The 27,317-nt window shown below is 51.4% G+C and overlaps 10 protein-coding genes across 10 annotated transcripts; 5 read left to right on the forward strand and 5 right to left on the reverse strand.

Annotated features, from left to right (window-relative positions):
* Window positions 1-760: 760 nt before the first annotated feature.
* ALT_5985 (putative integral membrane protein) lies at window positions 761-2,401 on the forward strand (the record flags this gene model as incomplete). The annotated part of the gene is made up of 7 exons (XM_033555771.2): window positions 761-859; window positions 915-1,050; window positions 1,101-1,358; window positions 1,430-1,497; window positions 1,551-1,933; window positions 1,984-2,051; window positions 2,115-2,401. The coding sequence occupies 7 exons, from the start codon at window positions 761-763 to the stop codon at window positions 2,399-2,401; spliced, it is 1,299 nt and encodes a 432-aa protein (XP_033411662.2).
* A 1,382-nt stretch (window positions 2,402-3,783) lies between these two features.
* Window positions 3,784-5,936, forward strand: ALT_5986 (GMC family oxidoreductase; the record flags this gene model as incomplete). The annotated part of the gene is made up of 3 exons (XM_033555770.2): window positions 3,784-3,839; window positions 3,904-4,347; window positions 4,400-5,936. The coding sequence occupies 3 exons, from the start codon at window positions 3,784-3,786 to the stop codon at window positions 5,934-5,936; spliced, it is 2,037 nt and encodes a 678-aa protein (XP_033411661.2).
* A 163-nt stretch (window positions 5,937-6,099) lies between these two features.
* ALT_5987 (putative peroxisomal dehydratase) lies at window positions 6,100-7,266 on the reverse strand (the record flags this gene model as incomplete). Its single annotated transcript, XM_033555769.2, has 5 exons — window positions 6,100-6,442; window positions 6,504-6,597; window positions 6,656-6,976; window positions 7,042-7,090; window positions 7,147-7,266. 5 exons carry the CDS (start codon window positions 7,264-7,266, stop codon window positions 6,100-6,102), a joined length of 927 nt encoding a protein of 308 aa, XP_033411660.2.
* A 2,645-nt stretch (window positions 7,267-9,911) lies between these two features.
* On the forward strand, window positions 9,912-11,674 carry ALT_5988 (putative beta-galactosidase; the record flags this gene model as incomplete). Its single annotated transcript, XM_033555768.2, has 2 exons — window positions 9,912-10,227; window positions 10,293-11,674. 2 exons carry the CDS (start codon window positions 9,912-9,914, stop codon window positions 11,672-11,674), a joined length of 1,698 nt encoding a protein of 565 aa, XP_033411659.2.
* A 59-nt stretch (window positions 11,675-11,733) lies between these two features.
* On the reverse strand, window positions 11,734-12,906 carry ALT_5989 (CRAL-TRIO domain-containing protein; the record flags this gene model as incomplete). The annotated part of the gene is made up of 4 exons (XM_033555767.2): window positions 11,734-12,111; window positions 12,163-12,525; window positions 12,580-12,721; window positions 12,776-12,906. 4 exons carry the CDS (start codon window positions 12,904-12,906, stop codon window positions 11,734-11,736), a joined length of 1,014 nt encoding a protein of 337 aa, XP_033411658.2.
* Window positions 12,907-13,814: 908 nt separating this feature from the next.
* Window positions 13,815-16,401, forward strand: ALT_5990 (bifunctional terpene synthase/polyprenyl synthetase family protein; the record flags this gene model as incomplete). Its single annotated transcript, XM_033555766.2, has 9 exons — window positions 13,815-14,097; window positions 14,148-14,194; window positions 14,243-14,490; window positions 14,546-15,200; window positions 15,284-15,438; window positions 15,490-15,755; window positions 15,816-15,882; window positions 15,942-16,026; window positions 16,084-16,401. 9 exons carry the CDS (start codon window positions 13,815-13,817, stop codon window positions 16,399-16,401), a joined length of 2,124 nt encoding a protein of 707 aa, XP_033411657.2.
* A 186-nt stretch (window positions 16,402-16,587) lies between these two features.
* On the reverse strand, window positions 16,588-17,885 carry ALT_5991 (uncharacterized protein; the record flags this gene model as incomplete). Its single annotated transcript, XM_033555765.2, has 5 exons — window positions 16,588-17,050; window positions 17,099-17,241; window positions 17,295-17,516; window positions 17,574-17,678; window positions 17,727-17,885. 5 exons carry the CDS (start codon window positions 17,883-17,885, stop codon window positions 16,588-16,590), a joined length of 1,092 nt encoding a protein of 363 aa, XP_033411656.2.
* A 2,413-nt stretch (window positions 17,886-20,298) lies between these two features.
* On the forward strand, window positions 20,299-21,853 carry ALT_5992 (putative GABA permease; the record flags this gene model as incomplete). The annotated part of the gene is made up of 4 exons (XM_033555764.2): window positions 20,299-20,399; window positions 20,457-20,937; window positions 20,988-21,317; window positions 21,371-21,853. The coding sequence occupies 4 exons, from the start codon at window positions 20,299-20,301 to the stop codon at window positions 21,851-21,853; spliced, it is 1,395 nt and encodes a 464-aa protein (XP_033411655.2).
* A 132-nt stretch (window positions 21,854-21,985) lies between these two features.
* On the reverse strand, window positions 21,986-22,792 carry ALT_5993 (putative GNAT family acetyltransferase; the record flags this gene model as incomplete). Its single annotated transcript, XM_033555763.2, has 2 exons — window positions 21,986-22,332; window positions 22,387-22,792. The coding sequence occupies 2 exons, from the start codon at window positions 22,790-22,792 to the stop codon at window positions 21,986-21,988; spliced, it is 753 nt and encodes a 250-aa protein (XP_033411654.2).
* Window positions 22,793-23,423: 631 nt separating this feature from the next.
* Window positions 23,424-27,244, reverse strand: ALT_5994 (cation-translocating P-type ATPase; the record flags this gene model as incomplete). The annotated part of the gene is made up of 10 exons (XM_033555762.2): window positions 23,424-23,724; window positions 23,778-24,095; window positions 24,145-24,731; window positions 24,794-25,142; window positions 25,207-25,601; window positions 25,667-25,907; window positions 25,963-26,233; window positions 26,286-26,825; window positions 26,893-26,966; window positions 27,030-27,244. 10 exons carry the CDS (start codon window positions 27,242-27,244, stop codon window positions 23,424-23,426), a joined length of 3,291 nt encoding a protein of 1,096 aa, XP_033411653.2.
* Between the last annotated feature and the right edge of the window lie 73 nt (window positions 27,245-27,317).

A 27,317-nucleotide genomic window follows, 5' to 3' on the forward strand; every position in this document is an offset into this window, starting at 1 on the left:
AGCTGGAAGAAGCCCACAGTGAATACTCTGAAGTAGCACCGCTCTGGAGTAGCTGCCATGCACGGTGTCGATCGTAATAGTACATAAGTCAACAAGCAGTCGAACCTGACTCGACTCCATTAGGTAATAGTTTATTGCTTGTCTTCAAGTTGGGGTCCTGATAATTCAGATATCTGAAAGGTGGAAGCCAAAAGGGGCAAGATACAATGGCCCGTGTCGGTTCAGTGCTTACCCCTTTGATAACACGGAAAAGCTAGTCTGTGCTTCGCTTAAAGTTCATGTCGTGTAACGCCACGGTTCCACAGGACTGTGTAGGCAGAAACTGTCATATATCCACTGCTTTGCAAGGCCAAAGGTTCTGCGGCGTATAGGGGGAATCCAGAACTTCCAGATCAGCAGGTGAGACGCCCAATCATCGCATCCACCGGAGCTTTTGCAAATGCTTTTAGTCAACAGGGGGTTTGGACAATCTGTTACGACTCGCTGCATAGCAAAGCCCCGGCGATATGCCGAACTAGTGTGCTGCATAGGAGCAGGCTCGAAAGAAATCGCGGGGTGATCATACCTTTCCGGCTTTGTGGTTGTCGGGCTGTAACCGCTTCATGCTCGCGACACTTGCCGGTAGGAGTCACCGTGGGAATGCATTAAGGAGGTTCGCTTTATGTTTGGGGTTCTCTCTTTCATCTCGCTGTAGCTGGAAGGCTCGCATGTTGTTCGATCCACATCCAGGTGTTTATCCCAAACATACGCATTCGGCAGAATGAAGGTGCTCGGGATTCTCCTTGTCCTTCTTTCGTGGGCTGGCTATGTTACGGCCAACAACATGGAGAAGCTGGCGGCAGCTTTGCCCTCGTGCGCAGTACGTTAACAGCGGTATGTCGTCGGCTTTGGAGGGAGCATGCTGATATATCTAGTTGCAATGCATGGTGTCGACGATCCCCCATTCTCCCTGCACCCTCACAAACCAAACGTGTATGTGTACCGATCCAGTCTTTACCGGCACACTTGAGATATGTGTCCAAGCAAACTGTACCATTCGCGAATCTCTAGGTAAGACCATGTCTGTAGGCTCTGAGCGTCCTAATGACTGACTGGATCAGCTACGAAGAATGTGACTTCATCAGCTTGTGGACTGCCGATTCGAGACCGAACCCGTGTAGTCTCCATTGCCGGGGTTGCTGGAGGCGTTTTGGCACTGGTTGCTTTTTTTTTGCGCATGATCGCGAGGCTTCCATGCTGTGGTGGTCAATTTGGAATGGATGATTTAGCAATGATCGTAACGATGGTGAGAAACTTTGGCTTTGCGCAGTTGAGTCAAGCTAATTCGCTCAGTCACTGGTCATCCCTCTTTCTGCCTTGTCGGTTGTTTGTGTGTAACCCTTGGTTCGCCTTTTCAACAGTACTGTGTATATACTGACTGACATCGCAGTGGCCGATTCGGGTCTGGGAAAAGACCTCTGGACAGTGCCGCCAGACAACATCACGCATATCCTCTATGTGAGTGTCCTCAGATGACAGTGGCACCGGGTTGATATTGACAGAATCACAAGATCTACTTCTACGACGAACTACTCTATCTCAGTATCATCCCTCTGACCAAGATCTCCATCTGTCTCTTCTACCTGCGTGTGTTTCCCGCGCGTCCTTTTCGAATCACGACATATGTCGTAATCGGACTGAATGCGGGCTACCTGATTGTTTTCGTCCTAATCTCGGTCTTCCAATGCAGGCCCATCAAGGGCGCCTGGCTGCACTGGGACGGGGAAGGCCACTACTCGTGCAACAACATCAATGCGCAAGGCTGGTCTGCAGCGGCCATCAACATGGTTCTGGATTTGATTGTTATGGCCCTGCCACTGCGCGAGCTGTATCGGCTTAACCTCTCACTGCGAAAGAAGCTTTTTGTCATGTCCATGTTCAGCTTAGGAGTCTTGTAAGTCTTCTGCTTGCATACGTTTTCTTCTCGCAGCTGATGTCGTACAGTGTCACTTTGGTCAGTATCCTCCGACTCAACTCACTCATCCATTTTGCCGCGACCAATAATCTTACCTGTAAGTCCAATCCTAGGACAGTGAACTGCACGGTATCTGTCTGACAATTGTTCTGTGCCACAGGGGACTATGTCGAGATCGGGTACTGGAGTACGATCGAGGTCCATGTGGGCATCATTTGCGCCTGTCTGCCGGCCATTCGTGCCTTAATGCGTCGTCTATGTCCGACCCTGTTTGGAGACACTACTCGCGCAGCTTCCAAGCAGAGCGGGACTCGGTCGGGGAGAGCTGCTTCCAAAGGAGAGGGGAATATTCTCAATCGTTCGAGCCTCAGTGGTTGGTCAGAAGGAAAGTTTGTGCCGTTGGTGGACTTGGAACATCCCCCAAGAGACGCCGGTCGTCCAGCATGACCCAGACATTGTCTTGTTTACATTCATTCTTTCCCTTTGTTAAGACATATCGTTCTTATATTCCAAGGGGTTCGATTTCGCAAGACTCCATTGACGTCAGCGTCGGCTCTGTTTTACCTACAAAACACCAGTATTTTCATAATAATCAGCGTCGGATATTAATCAAATTAGAACGGTAGTATCCACTGGCTTCTTGTCGATAATCTACGTTGCGCACTGCCATAGACTATACATCCCGTTGCAATGAAGCTCAAACAGCAGCAATGTCTCAGTCACCCTGAATTTCTCAACTCGCCAACGGAAAGCAGCAAAACGGCACTTAGGCATGGCCTCGAGGTGAGATACGCTAGTTGCAATATGACACGTTGGGCAAAATTCCCCATTCAGTAAGCGACACGACGGCATGTCTGCCATTAGTAGAAAGTGGGACTGCCGATTGTCTCGCGGAAAAAGCCTTGTATTACAAAGCGCGCCGTCAGTTGTCGTTTAGGTTAGGCACTGACAGCCCGCTAAGTCTAAAAACGTTCGTCAAAACGGCGCGAACTTTGTTGAGCGCCACCTTTCTGAATGCTCCACAACAGTACTCTCTCGACTCCACAAGGTATGGGCTCTCTTGGTGGGCAAGGGGTCGGGGAAATGAATGATCGTCCAAAGCTAGACCCTCTGCGGAGAGGATCCGACAGTACCTAATATGAATATTGTCGGTTAGGTGCGGGAAGTACCTACTTGATGCTTCGGGTAATGATCACTCCAGATACGTCTGACAGCGATGTCATGGACTGGGGAATGATTCACACACTTGGACATTGTATAACGACAATAGCAACAGGAAAATAGCAACAGGAACATGGATTGAGAAGAGTTGATCCGACGAATGACTCTCTCTCTGCTAAGGATACACTATGCGCATCGTGGCTTGTTTTGTCAACCCAATCGGGTTCTTCGCGTAAAACATCCCGTCCGGGGAGCATTACCATTGTCGGTCGACTAGGGGACACGCGGACGAATTTTAGTCACGCAGACTGGGTCTAGTGTCCTTTGGGTCCAGGCCGGTGCAGGAGGCTTGAATATTCTCGAGCTCGAGCCAGTCCGTTCGTATTATTGCTCCTAGTCAGGTACGCCTATGTGCGCCAGATAACCCGAAACCTCAGTGCCATCGCTAAAACGAGAAACAGCGGGCCATCGACCGTCCGTTTGCGAATGTCGATCAGTGCTCACGTTGGCTGCGTGATGGAAAACGTTGCGACAGCTGCAATTCAGGAGACTCTGCTTCTGATGTTCTGCAGATATAAACTCGTCTGGAATCAGTGCTGTGCTCCTTGTTAGGGTCTCTTTGTCCGGCAGCATCGCAAGTCCCTTGAGCACAAAGTCAGTGGCCTAACATGCACATCAACAAGGGCTTCTCAATATGTACCCTCCTCTTCGGGACTTTGGTCAGGTACGCAGCCTGATTCTGGTCGTCCAAATTGACAAATGCTGACACTCTCATTCTATGCTTTTAGTGGTCATGATGCAAGCCACCAAGCGTATCACGTACCCCAGGCTCGGTCAACATACAATGCTCCACGAGCGACCAATGGGACCGCAGAGTATGACTATATCGTTGTCGGCTCTGGACCTGGCGGAGGCCCTCTGGCGGCCCGGCTGGCAATTGCCGGGTTCAAGGTGCTGTTGCTCGATGCCGGAGATGATCAAGGAGATGCTTTCCAACAGCAAGTTCCCGCTCTTCAGCTGCAATCAACCGAGTATGAGCCGATGAGATGGGACTATTTTGTGAATCACTACTCGGATCTCGAGCGTCAGAAGCAAGACTCCAAGATGACCTACCGGACTCCTGCCGGGGAGTTGTATGTGGGTCAGAATCCTCCAGCGAACTCGGAACCCCTGGGCATATTGTATCCACGTGCAGGCACACTGGGTGGTTGCTCAGCGCACAACGCCATGATGTGAGTCTCCTTAATTGCATGAGATTTCCTAGCTGTATGCTGACTCTGGTAGCACCATCTACCCGTATGAGAGCGACTGGCAAGATCTCGCCACGCTTACTGGCAATGACTCCTGGGACCCTCGTAAGATGCGCGGCTACTTTACACGCCTCGAGCGCAACCGATACCTTCCCAGCAGCCTGACAGGTCATGGTTTCGACGGTTGGCTGACCACCAGTCTGACCCAATTGACCCTAGTACTGGAGGATCAGAAGCTGTTGTCCTTGGTCATTGCGGCAGCCACCGCAGTGGGAAAGTCTCTGCTGGGTATGATCATCACGACCGTCACTGGATTGGGGGAGATCCTGCTGCGTGACCTCAACAACCCGCTGCCCACCCGCGACCAGGAGACTGGGCTCTTTCAGGTCCCCATCGCGGTAGACGTACCCGAGTACAAACGCACTGGTCCTCGTGACTTTCTCATGAAGACAGTCAACAGTGTCAACAAGGACGGCTCTCGCAAATACCACCTGGACATCCAGTTGAATACACTGGTAACAAATGTTCGTTTTGATACAACCGGTGAGAGACCCAGGGCCATCGGTGTCGACTATCTCCGGGGCCAGAGCCTGTACCGCGCCGATCCCCGTGCAAGCAAAGCATCCGCAGGAACTCCTGGCAGTGTCAACGCTGCCAAGGAGGTGATCCTTTCGGCAGGCACCTTCAACACACCCCAGCTGCTCAAGCTCAGTGGCATTGGGCCCAAGGAAGAGCTGAGCAAGTGGAACATCCGCACCCTGGTGGACTTGCCTGGCGTGGGCAAGAACCTGCAGGACCGATATGAGACCGGCGTTGTGGGCAAGGCCCCCACGGACTTTGTCCTCACAAGCAAGTGCACCTTCATGTATAGCATGCCTGATCCCTGCCTGGACCAGTGGAAGAACAACGCCGTTAACAAGGGTACCTATACAACCAACGGCATTGCCATCGCTATTGTCCGTAAGACATCTACGGCCGAAGGAAAGCCCGATGTTCTCATTTCAGGAGCTCCAGTCAACTTTCCAGGCTACTATCCCAACTACTCGTACGAGGGCCTGAAGGATGCGCAACACTGGACCTGGATTACCCTGAAGGCCCAGAGCCGGAACAATGCCGGCACGGTGGAACTGCGCTCGACGGACCCTAGAGATACCCCGATCATCAACTTCAACTCCTTCGATAGCGGCGTGACGGAGAACGGCGCAGACGAGAAGGACCTTCAGGCTGTCTATGAGTCCATGGTGTTTTCCCGCAAGATCTTCAATGATCTGGTGCCTTTGGACGGCAAATTTGAAGAAGTATGGCCCGGGCCCAACGTGACCTCCGAGGCGGACCTGAAGGACTTTATCAAGCGGGAGGCCTGGGGTCATCATGCCTGCTGTACCGCCGCCATTGGGGCCGACGAGGATCCAAACGCTGTCCTTGACTCGGACTTTCGAGTGCGTGGTGTGGATGGCCTGCGCGTCGTGGATGCTTCGGTGTTCCCCAAGATCCCGGGGTGGTACATCGCGCTTCCCATTTATATGATCAGCGAAAAGGCGGCCGACGTCATTATTGCTGATGCTGCGTAGATATTCTCTCACTGATGTATATACATTGCCCTGTTCTTGTCGGAGCGTTGCTGTTGAGGACTGTTGTATGTCAAACTACCTTCAGCCATAATCTTAATCAGTCGAGATGTGCACGAGCATCTTGGTAGACATTGTACTTTGGTGTGCTCTTAACTCTAGAATCTTACAATTTCGATCCCGACTTGGCTACTTTAATCAGAGCCCGACCGTTGCTCAGGACGACCTTGCCCTTGTCATTCTTGGTCACAAATCGGATCTCTTCGAACCCATCTGTGGCACCGCCGACCTTCCACATTTCCGTGGTGAGACGGTCACCTGGCCTAACCGGAGATGCAAACCGGGCCTGGAATTCACGAAAGTTGTTGGGGTTGCTGCCACCAAACGCCTTGAGAATGGCATGCGCAGCACTGTTCCAGCTGAAGAGACCGTGGATAATGGTGCCTCCAAAGCCCATCTGCTGTCCTGGCTCGGGTGTTGCATGCAGGGGGTTATAGTCGCCGTTCAGACTTTAAGGAGGACTGGTTAGTCAAGTTCCCATCGACCAGCGCACGCGTTGCGACGACTTACCGATACAGAAGCGGAGTTTCGGGTGTGGTTTGCACTTCATGCGTGGCATCGGGTTTACGGCCTTCTGGGGGAGGATAGTTGGGAGTACTAGGGCCTAGAAAACAAGTTAACGCCTTGCAATTCTAGATGGAAAAAGGAGGCAAGCAACTGACCCTTGGGACCTCCCCAATTACCCTGCCCGACAAAGAACCCACTGCTCACTATCTTGGTGTAGATCTCCCCCGTTGATTTGTCCACGATGGTTTGTTCTGTCTCCATCACTGAACCAGCCTTGCCCTTGTCGTAGACCCCGATGACCTTGTTGCGCAATTCAAACTGCTTTCCGGCACTAGTCGGTGGTAGGGGCTTGAGGACGGTCAATTTGCGCTGGCCATCGACCGACCGTCTGGGGTCGAATTTGGGGACACCAGGAACTGGATTGGCTTTCTGACGAGCATAGAAGTCGGTCACCTCGGAGTCTGTGAGCTTGAATGCTATGTTGCAAGACACGTCAGCCAAATTCATCATGCAGCGTTCTCCCTCTGTCGGCGGAACTTACACAGGATAATCGGATAAGTCGGAAAGACAGCAAAATTGGGATGCAGCTCCTATTCGAATTGTTAATGATGGGCCTGAGTGTCGCAACGGCAGAGGGTCTTCATACGTAGAGAAAGTGCAGTTCGTCGGCGGTTGCCCCGACGCTGTTGGCAAAGAGCAACACATCCCGCTTGAGCCAGGAGACTTCCTGGGGGGGAAATTCGTAACCAGCTCCGGGTCCGGACATTGTTGTTTTGAGGAAGAATGTAGATTTCTTTTGGTTTGCAATTGATGAAAATGCCGTGATTGATGTGAGACGGATAACGATGGCTATTTATGTATCTGGTGTTTATGCGGGGTTGCCGAGGCATTTCGGGACGCGTTGTAACCGTGTAGACCGAGCTTCGTTCGACTCTGGATTTATCAACACGTTCCATTTCGGTCCATGGGGTATGTACAATTCTGAGTCAATATAACTTGGATAAACCTGTGAGTCCTTGAAGAGTATCATATATAGGAGTCGGACTGTCTTGGACGCATCGTGGTGATGGAATCAGTGCAGATATATATCTGTGAAGCTACCTACTAATACGACCCCCAAACCAGGACGCAACCTCTCTCCAGACCAGGGACTTTGAGGAACCAAAAGTTCCATGGCAGATAATTATCGTTTCTCAGAATAATGTCAGGCGATCAAGAGAAACATCAGAGGGTGAGGTGTAGGCCCGTCATTTTTGGGCCTGGGGAATCGGGCCAAAAGAGACTGTCCACGTGATAGCGGTCAGGTGACTCTAAAGAGTCGCTCAGTCTCGATCAACAACTCATCTCCACATGTCCATCTCTATCAAAAAATGTATATCAAACAATGTTTTCTCTGAGAAGGGTGCAATTACACTTCATATGACCATGACAATGCATACACACCATAAAGGTGGCTACATTTTGCAGTCAACGTTGGACCTCCTCCATCGGAAACTTCACATTATCCCATCCATTCTCTCAAGACGCGCTTTGGGAATTGCCCATTGCCGAGTTCGATCCTCTTCAGCATCCCTTTTTGGTGGCTCGGTAACTTAAAAATAAACCCCTAGTGGTCTGGGTTCTCAAAAGCGACGAAAGGTTCCAACCATCCGAACATACCGCAGGGAGTACCAACTTTTCCGCGGCAGCTAAAATTGGTTAAAATTGCGATCGATGATGATCTCACAACAATATCCACGGTCGGAGCGAAATTTGCTGCAAACAGCTTGGCTAGAACGTTGAGGGCCAGGATCTCTGGGCAGGAGGCGCCAGTCAGCCCGGGCCGTGCGAACCTACGAACCGATGAAACTGAAAAAGCATGGCAATTACCGCGCTTCGGGCCCTGGAATCAGCACTCTCGGCGTAAGCAGTGGAGCATCTGAGGCTATGTTAATACTCGTGGTTGGATCTTCGCCACGGTTCATACCCGATCCAGATGCTGAAAGTGACCAGGAATCCCACTGCGGCGATCCGGAAGAGCTTCAATCGCCTAAAAAATCACACACTGGGGAGGACGACAGCCCGATGGCAACGAGAAACGACCACACCTTCGCCGGTGATGACGGCCTGGACGTAAGAGGATACGATTCCACTGGAGCTCAAGATGGAGTGAAGGTAATAAGAGGCAAGTCCGTTCTCAGATCATTGGGGGAAGAGGCACCGCCGTAAACGAGAATCTCTTGCCCCAAACTGACTGTATCTTTCATCTCCTTCATGCAATGGAAAGGTATTCGCAACCGTAGAAGTCAACTGACTGATCCATATTGGCATGATATTGATTTTAATGTGAGCCCAGGACGTCCAGCGATGGTATGCTCTACTCACCCTGAACAGTGTGTTTGAAGGCCTATTCTTCGGTCTTTGTCGCAGAACCAGCGAGCGCCTTTGGGAAAGAGCAAGATACTGACGATTTGAATGCCTGGCATGGCCACTTGCCTTCAACCACTTCCCCATGATCCCGCTGAGGTATATTTGACCATCCCAAAAATAGTCCAAGGTGCAACGATGGACCCGAATTTGAGCTGGGATAGTCAGCGCCTGGCACTCTTCACCACATTGGAAGGATCATGATACCAGAGACACACGAGAAATCTTAAGCACGGACGCTATGATTTCAGTTGCCGTAAAGGGGCCCAACATAGATGCGGTAGGATTGCTGAAGTCTTATTTGGGTCCACATGTATAGAACCGACCCTATAAGTACGTAGTTGGCCACGCACAGACTTGGCAGGGTGTCGTGGTCTTAAGCCGCTCAGGAGCGACTCGTGATACCCATTATTGTGGTACTGTAGAGCACAAGTATTTGAAAATCTGGGGAGAAGGTATCCAGATGATCGTCTGATCGACTGATCGATCCATAGTGGATAAAGCGATCCGGCGGTCTGGGTCCTCTGGAATACACCATGTTTACGGATACTCCTAGTGGTTGGATTTTGAGACTGAGCTTCACACTGACCAATAGGGACAATTCAATGGCGAAACCCCGCAAATGCCCAGATTCGGTCGATACTACCGTATTTAGCCGGAATTGAAGCATGAGAACCAGAGGGGCCTCGTCCCCTCGACCCCTCGCAGCCTTTGGAGAGGGCCAGGAAATGTGTTCCGCAAAACGCAGTGCCCTCCCATGTGATATCACCCAATGGAGAATTGCCAAACCTGGCATCAACTGTGAGACACGAACTGAACCAGTCGGTGCCTTTTGCAGTGCTTTCCCGGTGGGAGGTCCAGGGACTGTGGCCTAGATGAGATATAAAGATGTTGTTCTTAAGCCCCAAGCCGCCCTTCAATCGACCTCGAACCTCGTAATCTCGAACCTCGTAATCGCCATCATACCTAGCCAAGTGACCTTTGACATCCTGTTGCTCTTCCACCATGGCTTCACAAAACGTCGAGATCCCTCATCTCCGCTCCATCGAAGGTGGAAAGCAGCTGATCGTTAACGGTCGCCCATTCCTGATATTGGGTGCAGAGCTGCAGAATTCGTCGCTTACCTCGGCCGAGCATATGGATACAGTCTGGCCAAATCTGGTAGCGTCTCATGTCAACACTGTGCTAGGATGCGTCACTTGGGAAATGATTGAGCCCGTAGAAGGCCAATTCGACTTCAAGGAACTGGACAAGATCATTCTGGGAGCGCGCAAGCACAGATTTCATCTTGTATTGCTGTGGTTCGGCTCGTACAAAAATGGTAGCCTTCCACCAGTCGATAGATATGCCCTGCAGTTCGATGAAAAAGCTAATAATCGCCTACAGGAATGTCAACGTACGCTCCCGCGTGGGTCAAGACGAACCCCAAACGCTTCCCCCGGATGAAATTGCGAAAGGCAGGAGGTGTCCTACAGACTACCGAGATCCTGTCAGTATTTCACGAGGAAGCTCAGAAGTGCGACGCCAGGGCCTTTAAGCAGTTGATGCGCCACCTGAAGGAATTTGACCGAGATCACTCAACCGTCATCATGGTCCAGGTCGAGAACGAAACTGGCTTACTGGGTGACTCTCGCGATGGCTCTGCCGCAGCAGAAGAGCGATTCTCCAAACCAGTTCCCGATGATCTCGTCAACTTCCTCTCCAACGAGTGGGACTCTCTTCATCGGGACCTCAAACGCAACTTGGTTCGCTTTAAAGCCCAGACCAACCGTCAAGGGTCGTGGGCGGGAGTGTTTGGCAAAGGGCCACACACCGACGAGCTCTTCATGGCCTACCACTACGCCTTATATGTCAACCAGGTCGCCGCAGCAGGCCGAGAAGAGTATCCGCTCCCGCTGTACACAAACGCGTGGCAAAACTATGCCGGAGAAGACAGCGATAATGACGTCCCGGTTATCGTTGGGGGCGGCGGCATGCCGGGTGATTATCCCTCTGGGGGCTGCATACCAAGCGTCCTGGACATCTGGCAGCGTTTTGCGCCATCTGTGGACTTTTTCACCCCCGATATCTATCTCAATGATTATGAAAGATGCTGTTCCAAGTACTGCCATCGCGGCCAGCCCTTGTTCATTCCCGAACAACGCCGAGACGAGTATGGGGCACGCCGCAGCTGGGCCGCAATTGGCTCTTACCAGGCCCTCGGTGTTTCTCCGTTTGCTCTCGATACCTTGGAGCCAGAAGCAAATCCATACATCAAGCATTATGCCTTACTGGAATCCGTCTCTCAGATAGTGCTGGAGGCACAGCAACGCCCTGGATCATCGGTGGGATTCTTTTTCGACGAGCTGGCGGCCGACGGCACCGATCACTCCAAACCGGTCACACGGCAATACGGGGGTTATGAGATTACCATCGAGCGCGCTTTCGTCCTGGGCAAGCCAGGTCCAGGCTGTGGCATGGTTATCCATCGTGGAGAAGGCAAATTCCTCTTGATTGGATGGGGATTCCAGGTCCGCGCAACCTCCTTGTCTCCGACCGCTGCATACACAGGGATCCTCCGATTCGAAGAGAAGGTCGTGGTGAACAAGGAGGCCGGGGAGCTGAGAACTCGGCGCGTGCTCAATGGAGACGAAACCCGCAGCGGCCAGTTTGCCATCATGCCCAACGAAGACCCGGACTACGGTGGATTCCCCATCGCTATCACCATTCCTGCAAAGACTATGATTGCGGAACTGGAGTTTTACGTGTTGGATGAAAGCGAAGTTTGATAAGATTGTCAATGATATCCTTACTATCAAGTAGATATAGAAAAGCCTTTTGAATGCTCTCATTTCTCTTCCCCAATGTCCAACGTGACAACCTCCAATCCCCTCTCTACCCCATCAACCGTTCCAGTAGCCACTGCTTTTATCTGGCCACGAGCATGCTCTGTCCACTTGATCGGGCCTGCAGGCAACGTCCCATTGAATTGAGGGGACCAGCGTAACGTTTGACGAGTAACAGGACACAAGTCTGGCAGCATCCCGTGGGTATACTCGAATGCGCCCCCAAACTGGACAGGAATATCGTCATGATGGATGTACTTGTGGAGGGTGCCATAGACATCCGCTGAGTCTAACGGGACAATCTTCTCCGCAGTCACCGGGTCGATAAACTTCTTCAGGATATTGCAGATCTTGGCGAAGTACGACGGAGAATTGCAGAGCTGTACGCAAGTCAGTCAGAAGGCTCATGGTCCCCTGTCTTTCTCACTTACGAATATCCGATCGATTGTCTCTGGATAGCAAGTGGCTAAGATCCCGCTAATTTCCTGTGAAAAATCTCGGAGATTCCAGGCCTGGCGCAGACAGAGAGACGATCCGTCGACCAGGTAGATCGCCTTGGTGACCGGCTGCGATGGCAGTGATCGATCTCGCAATGCGGAACATAGCGGAAAGACAAACCGAGTCAGATAATCGAAGTGCGCGAGAGCTCGCTGCGCCACGTCGGGTGAACTGCTCTGACCCGACAGCTCTCGTGTCTGACGCCAGTGCGCGATCGCCTTTTGGTCCAGATGGACTGTTTCAAGCATTACGATGGGCAATCCCTGGTTGCCTCGACGACCCGTCCAGTGCGGATACTATGTGGCAGGTCGTCAGTTGCGACATATGAGCAGAACTACGGATTGCCTTACCAGTTTGCGAGTATCTTCAAAATCATCAACACTGATCCGGTCATATACGCGGAGCGCGTCCTTCTCACGGCGGAATTGGGTTGCTTCTTCAAACTGGCAGAGGGCGCTCGAGAGGTCCATTCGTCTGGCCTGCAGAAAGCGCCTGTTTGGTTCGACCATAATCCTACTCTGATTTAGGAATTGAGCAGTCACTTACCGCAGAGTTGTCTCGTCGGCGACCCCATCCGGGCGATCGCCCTCTTTCACATCATCGCAGCCCTGCAATAGACCCCTCTCGGCACACAGCCTGGAGAACTGAGCGAATAGTGCTGTCTCGTGCGCAGCCATTTGCCTGGTAATTTTATTTTGATCGTGTTGTCCAAGGTTGACTGCTGGAGGATAGGGTCTGTCCATTAATAGGCATTAATAAGAGATGCAAGGGCGGAGTTGCCTGAGTTGTTGGCAGGCTCCGAATGCGTCGAGGATCGCTCCCCTGTACAACATTGATCAGATCATGCCGGATCGGGAAGAGTATCTGCACATATATCACGCCGCGCCCCCTCCTCCCACCAGGCGCTTGATAATATTATTCCAACAGTCATTTGAAGATCTAAAGTCATCCAGCATGCCATAGCTGGCATTTGACTTGGTCAAACGACAGAAACCTGTCTTTGCTCTCCACAATTCTCCGAATCAATCAATTTCTGCCAAGTTGCAGCTACACATCATGACTGACACAACCGAGGAATTCCAAGTACCAATATTCGACTGCGTTCTGAATGACATCAATACGACGATGGGCTGGACTTTCAAGACGTATCTGTGCTGATACCGGATCTATGACCCGGCCAGAAAAGGCTGTTGTGCTCACCACGAACTGGTGGAGCCCCGTGGATCGCCCTGCGACGAATCGACGATCACTACCACGCTGGGATGAACGCATATACACACGTATAACATCATCTCGGTGTAAATATGCCGGTCGTTCGCGCAGATCGGCATCAGATCCCGGTTCCAAGATCTGGTACTTGAAGTATGAACCAGCCTAGTTTGTTCCTCGGCCGCTTTCAGTCACTCAAGGAGAGTCAAACTGTATGATGAAACTTAAATGTGTCCCAAAACAAGGCTTGAGAGGCGAGAAAGGCGCTTGATGTCAGTGCAAAGGCTATTTGTTCTGGGCATATATAGCAGCAAACCCCATGGGTGATGCTAGGTATATGCTCAGAAGCATATTTTCCACTTGATAAACGGCCAAGATGGAGCGACAGCAAGATCCCACTTCCAGCGATCAAACATCGTATCTCGTACAGCGCTCGTCGCCAGACATTGAAGGGTTCTGTAAGGGATATCCCCTGCGGCGACATAGGTTCGAAGACGAATCCAACAAAGGTGCACGGCAATGTCGCGGGGACTGGGTCGAATTTATCGGTCCTATTGAACGATGGGGCTGCTGTAACCCATGGGAAGGTAATTTCGCTGCCGTGGTACTTCCCCTTTGCAAGCCGGAAAGACTGGCGATCATCTCCTATATCTTGGAATGTACGGCTCCACCCGAGAGATAATCATAATTTAATACTGACGGACAGCAGATGCGTTCATGTATGATAATGTAGTAGAATCAGCAGCCAAGTCGACGGTATTGTATGCCCTTGCTGCTTGAACGCAGGAATTGACAATAGCATAGTTGAACATCAACGCAGATAACATTGGTCTGGATGAGACGGAATACCGGACGGTGCGCTCGACCCTTGGAACCAAACAGATTCAATCCAAGATGATCATAGAGTTGCTGTCAATCGACAAGCTCTGCGCAGAGGTTGTCATTGACGTGTGGAAGACCATGATCGCCACGACTGCCAAGCTGGACAAGGCCCGCCCATTTTCGAGTTTGGAAGAGTACGTCGACTATCGGATTATCGATACCGGAGCACCGTGAGTGATATTCTCTGGCAGTGCGAAGCACTATAGAGTCCTAACACGCTCACAGATTCGTGGATGCACTGATGCGCTTTGGTATGGGTATCCGTCTTACGTCCGAAGAGGAGAATCGTCTTGCACCGATTGTAAAACCTTGCTATGCGGCCCTGGGGTTGGCAAACGACTACTTCTCCTTTGATGTCGAGTGGCAGGAGTTTCAGTCGGCGTCCTCTGGCAAGCGCACCATGACGAATCTTGTCTGGTTGTTCATGCAATGGGATCAAGTGGACGTCCAAGAGGCCAAGAGACGCGTCCGAGAAGTAACAAACCAATATGAAGATGAGTACAGGGAGCGTATGGAGGTGTTCTTGGCAAAGGACGGTAGAGGCAACGACAAACTCAAGATATACCTACACGCTCTCGGCCATCAAATCCCGGGAAATGTTGCGTGGAGTCTGCGATGTCCGCGATATCACCCTGAGCTGTGTGACGACGCAAGTGCCTTCCTAGAGAGGGGCCGAAAAGAATCGAAGGGGGAAGCGAAGGATCAAGAGACAGCCCATGATATACCGGCTGCCGATAGTGCTCGGCGCCCCAGCGAATCGGATGACAGTTGCTCGGCTAGCTCCTCGATTTGGTCCGTCTCGAAGAGGTCATCCATATCATCAGCTCCCTCTGATAACAGCGAACCGTGGTCGCTGGAGCAGGTCAAGCTGGGCGATGAGGTGCGTATCCTTTTCACTATATCATTTCAGCTCTTTTCCCTCAAGTCTTCTGTTGCATGTAAAAGATCACTGACATGTACCAGCATTTACTGGCCCCTGCAGAGTACATCAGCTCTCTGCCTTCCAAAGGTGTCCGGGAAGCCTTTGTCGATGCTCTCAATGTATGGGTAATGCTTCCCGATCGCACTATCGCGCAGCTGAAAAGCATCGCCCAGACTTTGCACAATGCGTCATTAATGTAAGTTTGGCGGGAGCGCTGAGAGTACGACGCGACTGAACTTGATGATAGGTTGGATGATATCGAGGACTCGTCACCCCTGCGCCGCGGACGACCGGCCACGCACACGGTCTTCGGTGTCGGCCAGACGATCAATTCCGCCAATTTCCTGCTGATTCAGGCCGCTGATCAAGTGCGACAATTGGGTGACTCACGATGTATGGATATTTTCATGGAAGAAATGCGGCTTCTTTTCCGCGGCCAGAGCTTCGATTTGTACTGGACGCGACAGGGGGAGTGTCCATCGGAGGAGGAGTATTTGGTGATGATACGCAACAGTAAGTAGACCACCCTCTGCCTAGTTGATGGCCCTCAGGCTGACTGTGTTCATATGACAGAAACCGGAGGTCTGTTCCGATTGATCGCCCGGTTGATGGCACAAAAAGACCCATTCCAGAATCACAGGTATGCCCCCCTTATCCTTTTTGTGTGACGGATTGAGTTCTAACCCCGGTGTCCCATAGTCTGCATACGTCACTTGAGTCCTTGGCTGGTCAGCTTGGCGAGTACTTTCAGATTCGAGACGACTATAAGAACCTGACCGAGGAGGTATGTAAATATTTTGCCGTTGGTCTGGAACGAGAGGGACTGACTCTTGCTCTGTAGTATACTGGACAGAAAGGCTTCTGTGAAGATCTTGACGAAGGAAAATTCTCGTTTCCCTTGGTCCATGCTCTGTTCTCACGGCCCAAAAACCTCCAGTTGCGAGGAATCCTGCAACAGTCTCGGATAAGTGGAGGGCTGGATATCTCCTTGAAAGAGTGTGCGCTTCATCATATCCGCGAGGCTGGTAGTATGGAGTACACGGAAAAGACGCTGTCGGTGTTGATGGATCGGATCGACGATTCTCTCCGGTCACTGGAAAGACAGAACGGAAGACCTAATTGGATTTTGAGACTTTTGTTGCATAGATTGAAGGTCTGATAATCTGGTATCATTAGTGCAGTGACCCATCTCAAGTATCATATACAAGGAATCTCATGCAGATATTTAGAAGTTACAGGTCATACCAGGACAAAAGGAATTTTATATTCGTGACATCTACTGTACAGAGACAATGCAAAGAAATATTTTCAAGTGAATGGAAGCAGACATCACCTCTCCTGTAGATCAACCGTTGTGACCGGGTAGACATGTATGCTCCTCAGTCACCGTCCACGTCCGAGTCTCGCGGATGATACCTGTCTGGCTCGACTGACTCTCATTGTCATGGTCATCTTCTGGACCATTCACATTCGATGTGACTATCGTTTTGGTTGTTGCCAGGGGAATATTATCGAGCTCATGGGTGGACTCATTGCCAGTGCGTCTTCGATCGGTCGAGAGGTAGTACCTGCTGCGGGCCGACTTATGATGGCTGGAAAGCGTGTAGCGAGTCATGCCGTCGAGTCTCATGCCAGTGGACTGGAGTTGCTTGAGGAAGGGGATAAACTGCGGCGCGCTGGCCGTCACTATGCTCAGGCACTGCACCAACTGGGAGGCAACAGTGGCCGACCAGGTCTCGGAGGTGGCATCGGACGAGTTGATGGTGCTGTGTATGAAATAGACTTGGGCCATCAATGCTCCAGGGACGCTGATTCATCAGCTTGATACGCTGCTGGTTCGAAGAAGAAACACTTACATGACGCGAAACAGAAAGACAGCTATGATATTGGCTTTTCTCTTCCAGGTAGTCTGTACAGTGGCGATTACCTGGACCGCCTGCGCGATGATGGCTACGTCGGTGAAGATGTTCGAGACCCCGACGTAGATGAAGAATGCTCCCTGTACAAGCCTTAGCCTTTGCAGAGTCTATGTATGCAGTCATGGTCTCCTACTCGGTCGTAGCAACTACCATGCAGATAGTCCCATTGATGCGGATGACACTGGAATGCGGATGCAAAGACCGCCGATATTGCCCAGACCGCGATGATGATCTGCAGAGCGAGAAACACCACCCGGCTTTGAGAAGTTGGTGTCAGGTGTTGGACAAAGCAGAGAAAGGCGAGCTGGGAGAAGCCGATGGCGAGAATGTAAAAGAAGGTGGCGACGTATTGCGACTAGGACCCAGGTATATGAATTACTAGCACGGCTTGGTCTAATACACTGAGACGTACCTTCATGATTCTGGCGACTTTTAAGTCATCCAGCGATATCAAATGATCTCCATAACCATTCTTGACGGCCATTGAAACGGCCACTGATTGAGCGATTGACATGAGCTACACCAGTCAGACTCTGGAACAGCATATCTCTGCGCTTTCACCCACCAGGGCAAGGAGTATGTAGTAGTCATCCAGAAAGAGACTGCCAAATTTCCACCACTTGGTCCCGAGTCTTGCCAGCGAGCCCAGGACGGAAGTCACCATCAAGAACAAAGTCAAGACGATGACCGCTGGCGCCTCACTATCTGGGGAATACCTTGTCATGATGGCGGGGTGACCAGGAGGCTGAATGGGAGATCATGAACATGAGCCTAGGACATGACGGAGAGCAAATCTGTCCAAAAGACCCAGAAAAGAGACAGACATGACCGTAAGACTGAAGTAAAGGAGTGCAGGGCGCGTATAAGACCGAGACCATGGCCAGGGAACCTCGTGCACCCCCCACGCAGAAGGATTTCTCGGCTGCATCTGCCGAACAGGGGCCGTCAGCCATTTTCGATTGCTATCCGCGGTACAAAAGACTATCCATCATTCGGCGCGGTGGGATTCATATCATTTTACGGACTAGGCTTCGGCTGGCATGTGGTGACTGGTGGTCCCTGTGCATATGGAAATTGTGATGGGATCCCGAACTAGGATTCATTTGTCCTGTGAAGCCCCGGATGCGTCTCATCGAACGTGTAAATCGCAGATTGACATTCACTAGAGAGTAGGACTCGTGTTATTGGTTTCCTGGGAGGAGTTGCTCATCGAAACGACCTGCATGTTGGGAAACCTGTTGATGCACAATAAGATGAAGTGGATTCTGCATCAATTGCCTGATCCTTCAGTCCAAAAGGGTCTAGCATGGCGAGAGAAGCGACGAATAAACGCAGTGATATGGACTCGGGATATCAAGTAGACGATATTAATCGACATGAGTGCACCAGTAGGGTGTGATGAAGACTACGCCACTGAAGTGCTGCAGTTGTCCAGACCCGCAATGCACTATGCGCAATCAATTCTGATCTAGTCTGTCTATACCCTAGACAGGGTTACACCAGCAGAAATAAGGCCAAGACCTGTGCCGTGTTGTTTCTGAGACAGGCGCTGATCCTGGCGTCCCGCTAAAACGGCGCCCGGCCTGATCGGATCAACAGGCTTCTCTTCCGGTCCACGTCTAATGATCTAGTCATGTTTTAAGGAGGTCATATTCGATGGCCGTCTCCATTCTCCGTAGATAAACATAAAATAGACGGTGGATTCGTGGAATCGTAATTAAGCTGTCGAGGATCAGTGGGGAGTGGGATATTCCACCACACAAACACCCTTGATCGCCCTGGACCAGCACATCGCCCTCCATAGGATTATTGTTGTGTAGATAGTTGTGCAATCTACACTCTTGGCCCCGAGTAGTAACGGACTTTGGACCTTCTTGTCTCGGAATTGTTCGACTACCAAGAAACAGCGATATATATGCAGACTCCTGTCTATCCATGTCTAGAGGCCATCACTAAAGACGCCCCTTGCAAGGATACGATGCCACTTCAGCAGTCAGCATTGGCAGTGATATTGTCCGCGGGAAATAGCCAGGCTGTGTTTAATATATTACGATAAGTCTAACTCCGATCGGGACGTTTCTCCGATTCCTTCTTATGTCCGCAGACTGTATCTATCATCACCATCCCTGCGGTGCCAAGCTGTGGCGTATCGAAACATCTGCAGGGAAGTGACAAATGAATGCAACGATACGCAGACACGTTGCGCATCATCAATTCTCTCAGTCACAAGTCAGAAGTCCCAGGAGGGGAGGTCGCTCAGGGGTTACACTTGTACAGGAGAGACTAGTCTACATAGAGCTCACTTCCCACGAGGCTTCTGAAGCAGATCGGCTGGTACCGACCAAGCGCATTCCATTCCATCCTCAGTAATTGTCTCATATGTAGCATTGTTTCATTCTTGGTTTCGGTTTTGGAACTGACAAGCCGCTAATTTCTAACCGAGTCGTATGGTGGATGCGGTGCCTTGGACTGGATTTGAACCGGCAATGCATTAGTGAATAACATCCATGCAATTCAATAACTCACTACTCTACGACCTGCTCCAAACAGTGTAATCACATTCCCCAGTTCATCTACCAGGACTAGCCGAAGTGGCCAAGTCAAGGTCCCTGAACGACCAGACCGGACTCTGATTTTTCAGTCCCCCACCGTCTCCTTCCTTTATATTGTACCTCGTCTGGGGAGTCTAGTTTGCTTCCTCAGATACAATCTTCTTTATAATCCCCTCCTGATAGTCAATCAATCTCCTGTGCAATGTTGACGCACGAGATGAAGACCCTGGAGCCGTCGAGTCCTCAAGAGCTCGGCGGCTCACTGTCGAGCAAAGACATTGATGAAATCCACCTGGCTCGTCTGGGAAAAAGACCCGTTTTGAAGGCGAGTTGATCTGATTCTCGATCGGTCACACAAAATTTGTGACTCGTCACTGACGCGCAACCGTTGCAGCGCAATTTTGGGATGCTTTCCATGCTTGGCTTCAGCTGTACGATTCTAGTGACCTGGGAAGGATTTACAGTGTATGCATCCATCTGATAAGAAATCCCGAGGGATCTTGCTAATACACGCTCAACAGACTGTTCCTCCAGCCACTAACCAAGTACGCTCCCCTGTCGATCTAATCGTCTTCAACGCTGACAATGAACGACAGTGGTGGTCCAGCTGGAGCTGTTTATGGTTTCCTCTTTGTTTGGGCAGGCACTGCCTGCATCTTTGTCGTCCTCTCTGAATTGGCGTCCATGTATGTTTGTTCAGAAGATGTATCTCATATCGAACGCGGTTGCTGACAACCACTTAGGGCTCCGACATCCGGTGGACAATACCATTGGATCTCCATGTTGGCCCCGCGATCGACCGTGAAATTCCTCAGTTACATGTCTGGATGGCTCACCGTCATTGGATGGCAGGCCACCTTTGCCACAGCGTGCTACCTCTGCGGTACTATGGTCCAAGGTGTCGCGGTCCTCACGCGTCCCAACTACCACCCCCAATCATGGCATCCTACCTTGTACTTTTGGGCCATCGTCGCCTTCGCCGTCAGTATAAACGTGGTCGGTCGCAATGTCCTTCCCAAGTTTGAGGGCCTTATTCTTGTGGTCCACATTCTCGGCTTCTTCGCCATCCTCATCCCGCTCGTCTCGTTGGCCGACATTAGCTCCGCCAAGGACGTCTTCACCGAATTTATCAATCAAGGTGGCTGGCCGACCCAGGGGCTATCGTTCTTTGTTGGCTTGATCGGCTCTGTGTTTGCTTTTGTGGGAGGTGATGCTGCAGTGCACGTAAGTTTACCACTCATCTCTCATGAATCGCCAGCTCCTCATATCTGTAGATGTCGGAGGAAATCCAGAATGCTCCCGTGGTGGTACCTCGCTCGATCCTCCTCAGCGTGCTGATCAACGGTCTGTTGGGATTTGGCATGCTCCTCGCCCTTCTCTTCTGCTTGGGAGACATCAATGAAGCCCTCGAGTCTCCCACGGGATACCCTTTCATGCACATCTTCTACAAGGGAACCGGCTCCCTCGGAGGTGCGGCCGCCATGGTCTCCATCGTCATTGTCGTCTGTATCTGTTCGGCCACCGGCATGATGGCTGCGACTTCTCGCCAGTTTTGGTCATTCTCGCGCGATCGTGGTGTTCCCGGTTGGAGACTATGGAGTCGGGTGCGTTATCCTTTCTTGATAGAGCCGTCGCTCGCGCTAATATGCTCGTCTAGGTCTCTCCGACTACCGCTATTCCCGTATGGTCTGTCGCAGTCACCACCGTTGTATCGGTCCTGTTGGCGTTGATTCCCATTGGATCAACTGTCGCCTTCAATGACCTCTGTGCCATGTCCATTACCGGCTTGTTCCTCTCCTACATCATGGTCGCCGTCCTTCTCCTCTGGAGACGTATGACTGGTGCCATCTCGCTGACTGCTGGCGCTGACGAGACCGTGAACACAATTGGAGCCAGACTAGTCTGGGGTCCCTTCCGCGTTCCTGGTATCTGGGGAATCATAATCAATGTCTTTGCTATTATCTACTGTCTCATTGCTATCTTCTTCAGCATGTGGCCCACCTTCAGCGAAGTGACAGTGCAGACGATGAACTTCAGCTCGGTGGGTACCGCCAGTGTGATTCTCCTGAGCGTCGTCTACTATGTCCTCCGAGCGCGTCATGTTTATGAAGGGCCAATTGTTGAGACTGTCCCTCGGTAGACAGATTTGGGATGGGGCTATCAAAAGCAATGCATTCGTTCCGCCGTGATTCTGTACAGATTTGAAAAGCTATGTAACTTAAAAGAGGCGCGTCTATAATATATACTTGACCCATTTCAATTCGCTTCCCTCCTAGACCTGGTCCGTCTCATCGAGCCGTGCCAATGGCGTCTCTCCCTCGACATATTTGCCTAAAACAGGGCGCCACATCACTCTCTCATCGATGGGCAGGAAAGTCTCCTCGCAGCGTGTCCATTCTTTCTGCTCCTCATCGGACAATCTGCGCGTCGGAATCGGCTTCACGCTATTAGAGACAACCTCTCGAAAGCCATACTTCTGGTAAACGGGCGCTCCAAACTCCGAGGCGTCTAGCCACGCTTCCAAGCCCAGCGCGTCGGCCTTTTCCACGCCCCATCTCATGAAGAGATGACTGAGGCCCTTGCCGCGATACTCGGGGAGAGCAAACGCAATGTGTAGAACTAGAGGTGTATCATTAGAGTCTCCCATATACCCGGATTAACTGGCAAACTTACAAGCATGGGGTCGTCGGGCCATGCTCTCCCGCGGATGCTCAAACTGCTTGACTGCCTGTGTCGCCCACTCCCTTGTCACTCCCTCGGGAAACCAGTCTGCCACGGTCGGGCCCTCCTGTTTGGCGAAAGGGTTCTCCGGGTAAAAGTACCATTTGGCCGCGGCGGCGATCTTGTTGGCTTCCGTATCCACGACTTTGATCCAGGTTACATGCGGCTGCTCTTTCTTGTACTCTTCCAGTTGAGCCTGGACGCACGCCTTGAGACTGCCCTCGCGATCATTGTTGTGGATGGGGAAGAATAAGCGGACGATGCCCTGGTAGGGATTCTCAAAGGCTTCCCAGAGCGCCCGATACAGCTCGGGGAAGTCATCCTCACTGACGACCTCTACGCGAAATTTGGGCTGCATGGCGTGTTGCTATTATGAATATACAAGTAAGAAGTTTAACGGGTAGGAGACGTGAAGCCACACGATTGGCTTATGTATGGCTTCACGTTACATCAGAGAGTGAATTAATGCCTATCACGCCATACCGGAATAGTCCATCGAGTGATATATTATGCTATTGATTCTGTCCTACTCTGAGCCGAGTCATGTTCACATGTGGCATACGTGGTCTTTTGCATATGCCCCTGTCTAGTCAGAACGCCACAAGGACATGGGTATATGCAAAGCAGCAGATGATTGGTTCGAGTAATGCGCATGTCTCAAGGAGGAAATGAATCATATAAACATCTCGCAGCCAGATATAGAATCCGTTAAGCGATTCCGTTAGGCTAATAACCTGTTGGGGTCACCGGCAATGGAATGGCCCAGCTCTGACTGCTGCTGCTTCGAGCGTTGACCTCTTAAAACAGCATCTATTTTTGTAGGACTCAACTGTTCGAAATCAACTATTTTCATTTTAAAGTTGAGGATCTCCCATTGTGATCGACTCACAAAGTCTACTCCGTATAGGAATCGTGCTTGTATGCATCTTCATCTGACATGCAGTGGGAACAGATGAACAGTCACAGCTGACGCAATGCTTGCTCGACTCTTACCAAGCCATCCTGGCCAAAATACCCTGTGGCCATCTCCTCACGGCGGCTTTGCGCAGTTCGTCCAAACCAAGGATTCCCAGACCAAAAGCGGCCGGCAGGAAGTAGTGCTCGGCCGGGACACTAGTCGTGTCCAGCACCCGTTGTAAGGGCGGAATGTACAGCCAGAGTACAGCAATGCCCAGGGCAAAAAGGATCGCCGGGAATAAGAGCAGGTTCTGCGTTTTCTTATTGAAGGCGGGCGGGTGCGAGAAGATCGACAATCGGCGGGTTCGGATGGCCATCAAATTGAACCATTGCCTGTGAGCGTTAACCTTTCTGGTCTCGTAAACGCACTATTGGGCACAGCATACATTACAACCAAGTTGATGAAATATACTGAACTCGCCTCGTTCAGTCGGGCAGTGTACCAGTCAGGATCGACGTTGGCAGGGACCGCGCCGAACTTGAACCACAGGGCCGAAAATGGAATGCCATTGCGCTGCAGGTACCAGTAGGCCATGGCAAACGACGCTAGAGTCTCCAGCATGCCGATGACTCCGTATGCCTGAAGGATGAGCTTCCAATTCACCAGTCGTTCCTTCTTGGGTCTGCGGGGCGGTCGAAGCAGGACGTCCGCTTCGGGAGCCTCGTACGCCAGAACAGTGGCCGCCGCGCAGTCGGTGAAGCAGCTGTATCGGTTAGTCAACGTCCATAACGGGAGCAACGTGTTAGGAATACCAGATGATGATCATCAGAAACGAGGACAAAACCTGCGGAAGGCCAAAGACCACACTGGTCATGACCGGCCAGAACTCGGACCAGGAGCCAGCAGGAAGCAAGTAGATGATTGTCTTCTTCAAGTTATCGAAAACAACTCTTCCATACTGCACTGCTTCGACAATAGCCGAGAAGGAATCCAGGAGAACCATGTCAGACGCCTCAATGGCAATATCTGACCCGCTTCCCAGCGCGATGCCGATGTCAGCTGCCTTGAGGGACGGGGCATCGTTCACGCCGTCACCTGTCATTCCTACAATCTCCTCTCGCGCTTGGAACTCGCGAACAATCCGCAGTTTCTGCTCCGGCGTGGTTCTCCAGAAGACAATTTCCTTGTACTGGCAGAGCTGATCCCACTGATGTTCGTTCAGAGCCATCAATTCACTCCCACTGAGGGTGATTGCAGGCGATCGGGCCTTCTCGTTGAATTTGTCATTGACTGAAGAATATCTCTTCAGGGCCGTTGCATCGTCTACAGGCACTCCTGCGGTGACGATACCGCACTGGCGCGCGATCTCGAGAGCTGTCAGGCCGAAGTCACCCGTCACCTTGCAACTTCACTTAGCCAATCGCCACATTTATAGAATGAATGGGTTGGGACAACTCCTACCATGAAGATTCTGATTCCTGCCCGCCTCAGTGTTCTTATCACGTCCGGAATCTCGTCTCGAGGAGGATCGACAATACCGACCAGGCCCACTAAGACAAGACCAGTCTTGATCTGGTTCATCACTTCGGATTCGAACAAGTGAGAGAAGGGTGAACTCTGTACTTGGCCCGCTGAGAAGGTTTTCCTAGCCAGCAGGATCACGCGTTTGCCTTCGTTGGACCATTGGTCTTTAATCTGCTTCAATCGGCTGAGTGTACTGGCATTCAGTGCCTGCACACTGCCATCAACACTCACGACATGCGTGCAGCGGTCAATGAGGATGTCGGGAGCGCCCTTGATCGTAAGCAATCTACAATTGTACAATTGGTCAGAATGGTGCACGATGTAAAGTCGAGCGAGATTGATTAACTCACGTATCATCATGACCAAATTGGGTCGACTCAGCGGGCGACATGGCGTGGCCGAGTCCTGCCCTGTCCACCAGACTGAATGTGCGCACCATGAACTTGTTCTTGCTGTTGAAGGCAAGATCGTATGTCTTCTTCCACATGCTACGCAGCTCGGAGACGGGGCTCAATCCTTCGGAGAATCGTAAAATCGCCTGATCAGTGGCATCACCGATGACCCTTCTCTCGTGGACGGGCAGATTCATGGTGGCCGCATCAAACTCGGCAGCGTTGCAGAGGCCAGCAACTGCACGAAGTTGATGAATCGCCGATGCCTTTCCTTTTAGGACCATTTCATCTCTTGCTCCGTCCGAGGTGAACGTGGAGATAGAAACCGCACAGTCGGTGACGAACATTCTATTCTGCAGTACGTCAGCGAAGATCTCGAGATAGAATCGGAATCTTCTGAGCTAGAATGCGTAATTACCTTGGTCAAAGTACCGGTCTTGTCGGAACAGATCACTGATACCGAGCCAAGGGTCTCAACCGTCTTGAGGGACTTGCAAAGAATCTTGTTCTTGCTCATCAGATTGGCAGTAATGGTCAAGTTGGCAGTCAGAGCAATCGGCAAGCCTTCAGGGATAAACGCGATGGCAACGCTGACGCAGTCCACTATCAGCGTTGGAACGTTGATCCAGTCCGGGTGATCTCTTCGCAGCCAGGTAGCCCTATTGACAAGTCAACGATCGGTGCGTCTTGCCGTGATGGTCAATTTATCATTACCAGACAATAATAATCACGATAATCATGGTCAGCATAATCAACACTATGAGAGCGACGAATCGTAAGACTTCCTTTTCCAAGGTGGTCAAGCCCGTCTTCGGCTCACTGGTGAGCTTCGCGATTCGACCAAACACTGTTGCGTCTCCGGTTGACACGACAATGCCTGCCACACTTCCCGAGACGCAATGCGTTCCTTGAAGACCGACATTATGAGTCTCGAGGTAGTTCTCATCTGTCGAGTCCACTGTCCCGTTGATGGGAAGCGATTCGCCTGCCGTTCGTGAGCAACACACCCGAGGCACGCCTGACCAGACGACACTTACCGGTAAGTATCGATCGGTCAAAGCATGCATCATTCGAAACCTCGACAAAACGGATATCTGCTGGGAGTTTATTGCCCGCCTTGAGATGCACAACATCACCCGGCACGATATCCGGAGCTGACACAACTACGAGTGAACCACCCCGCATGACCAGGCAGCTTTCAGGCAGCATGGCCGTGATGGATGCCATGACTCTGGACGATGACCAGTCTTGCCATGCGTTGAAGGCTGCCTGGATGAAAAAGACGGCAAGGAGAACAATCGCTAGGGCGAGGTTTGCCAGAGCAGGTGGTTGACCGAGGGGTTTCCAGGAAATAAACACGAGAATACATCCGATCAGGAGAATGGCACCAAATCCCTTGAAGAAGTAGCCGAATATCTGCCAGAACCATTGATGCGGCAAAGGTGACAGCGCATTCTTGCCGTATTGATGGAGCTGTTCCTGGACCTGACTCGGGGAGAGACCTTGCGAGATGTCCACTTGCCATCGTTTCTGGAGCTCTTCGACGGAGATTGTATGCCAGTCGAGGTGAGAAAGATCTGAGATTGATTCTTGTTAGTATAGTGCACCTACTGCAGTGGCAAGCAGTTTTGAGTGTTTCCATACCTGCTGCGACACCACTTTGTTCTTTTGCTTTTTCACGCTCTTCCCGTTCTTTGGCTTCGTCAATATCAAATGAGCTGTTTGATCCGCATTAGACAGTTTCATCCCTCAGGTAACGCAGCAGGAGAGGTTGTAGGTACATGGTCCGATAGTGGATTGGCAACGACACGGAAGGGTCGACAATGGTTCTCCTATGACGACTGTGGACAGAGACATGCGAGCTGGAGGCAGCCGAAGCAGTGCGGATCAGTTCAGGACGACTGCTCCTTGTCTGATTGCCCGACTCTTCGTCTTCACCCTGCCATCGCAGACGCGTAACTTCCTCATCGGCAGAATTGTGCTCAGTCGGGTCCATTTGTTGCCCAAAGCGATCTTCTCAGAACAAGTTGCGGCAAGAGAGGGACACCAAGGATCCGTGATATTGGTCC

Source organism: Aspergillus lentulus (genome assembly GCF_001445615.1).
Source record: "Aspergillus lentulus DNA, contig: Alt12, strain: IFM 54703, whole genome shotgun sequence".
NCBI lineage: Eukaryota > Fungi > Ascomycota > Eurotiomycetes > Eurotiales > Aspergillaceae > Aspergillus > Aspergillus lentulus.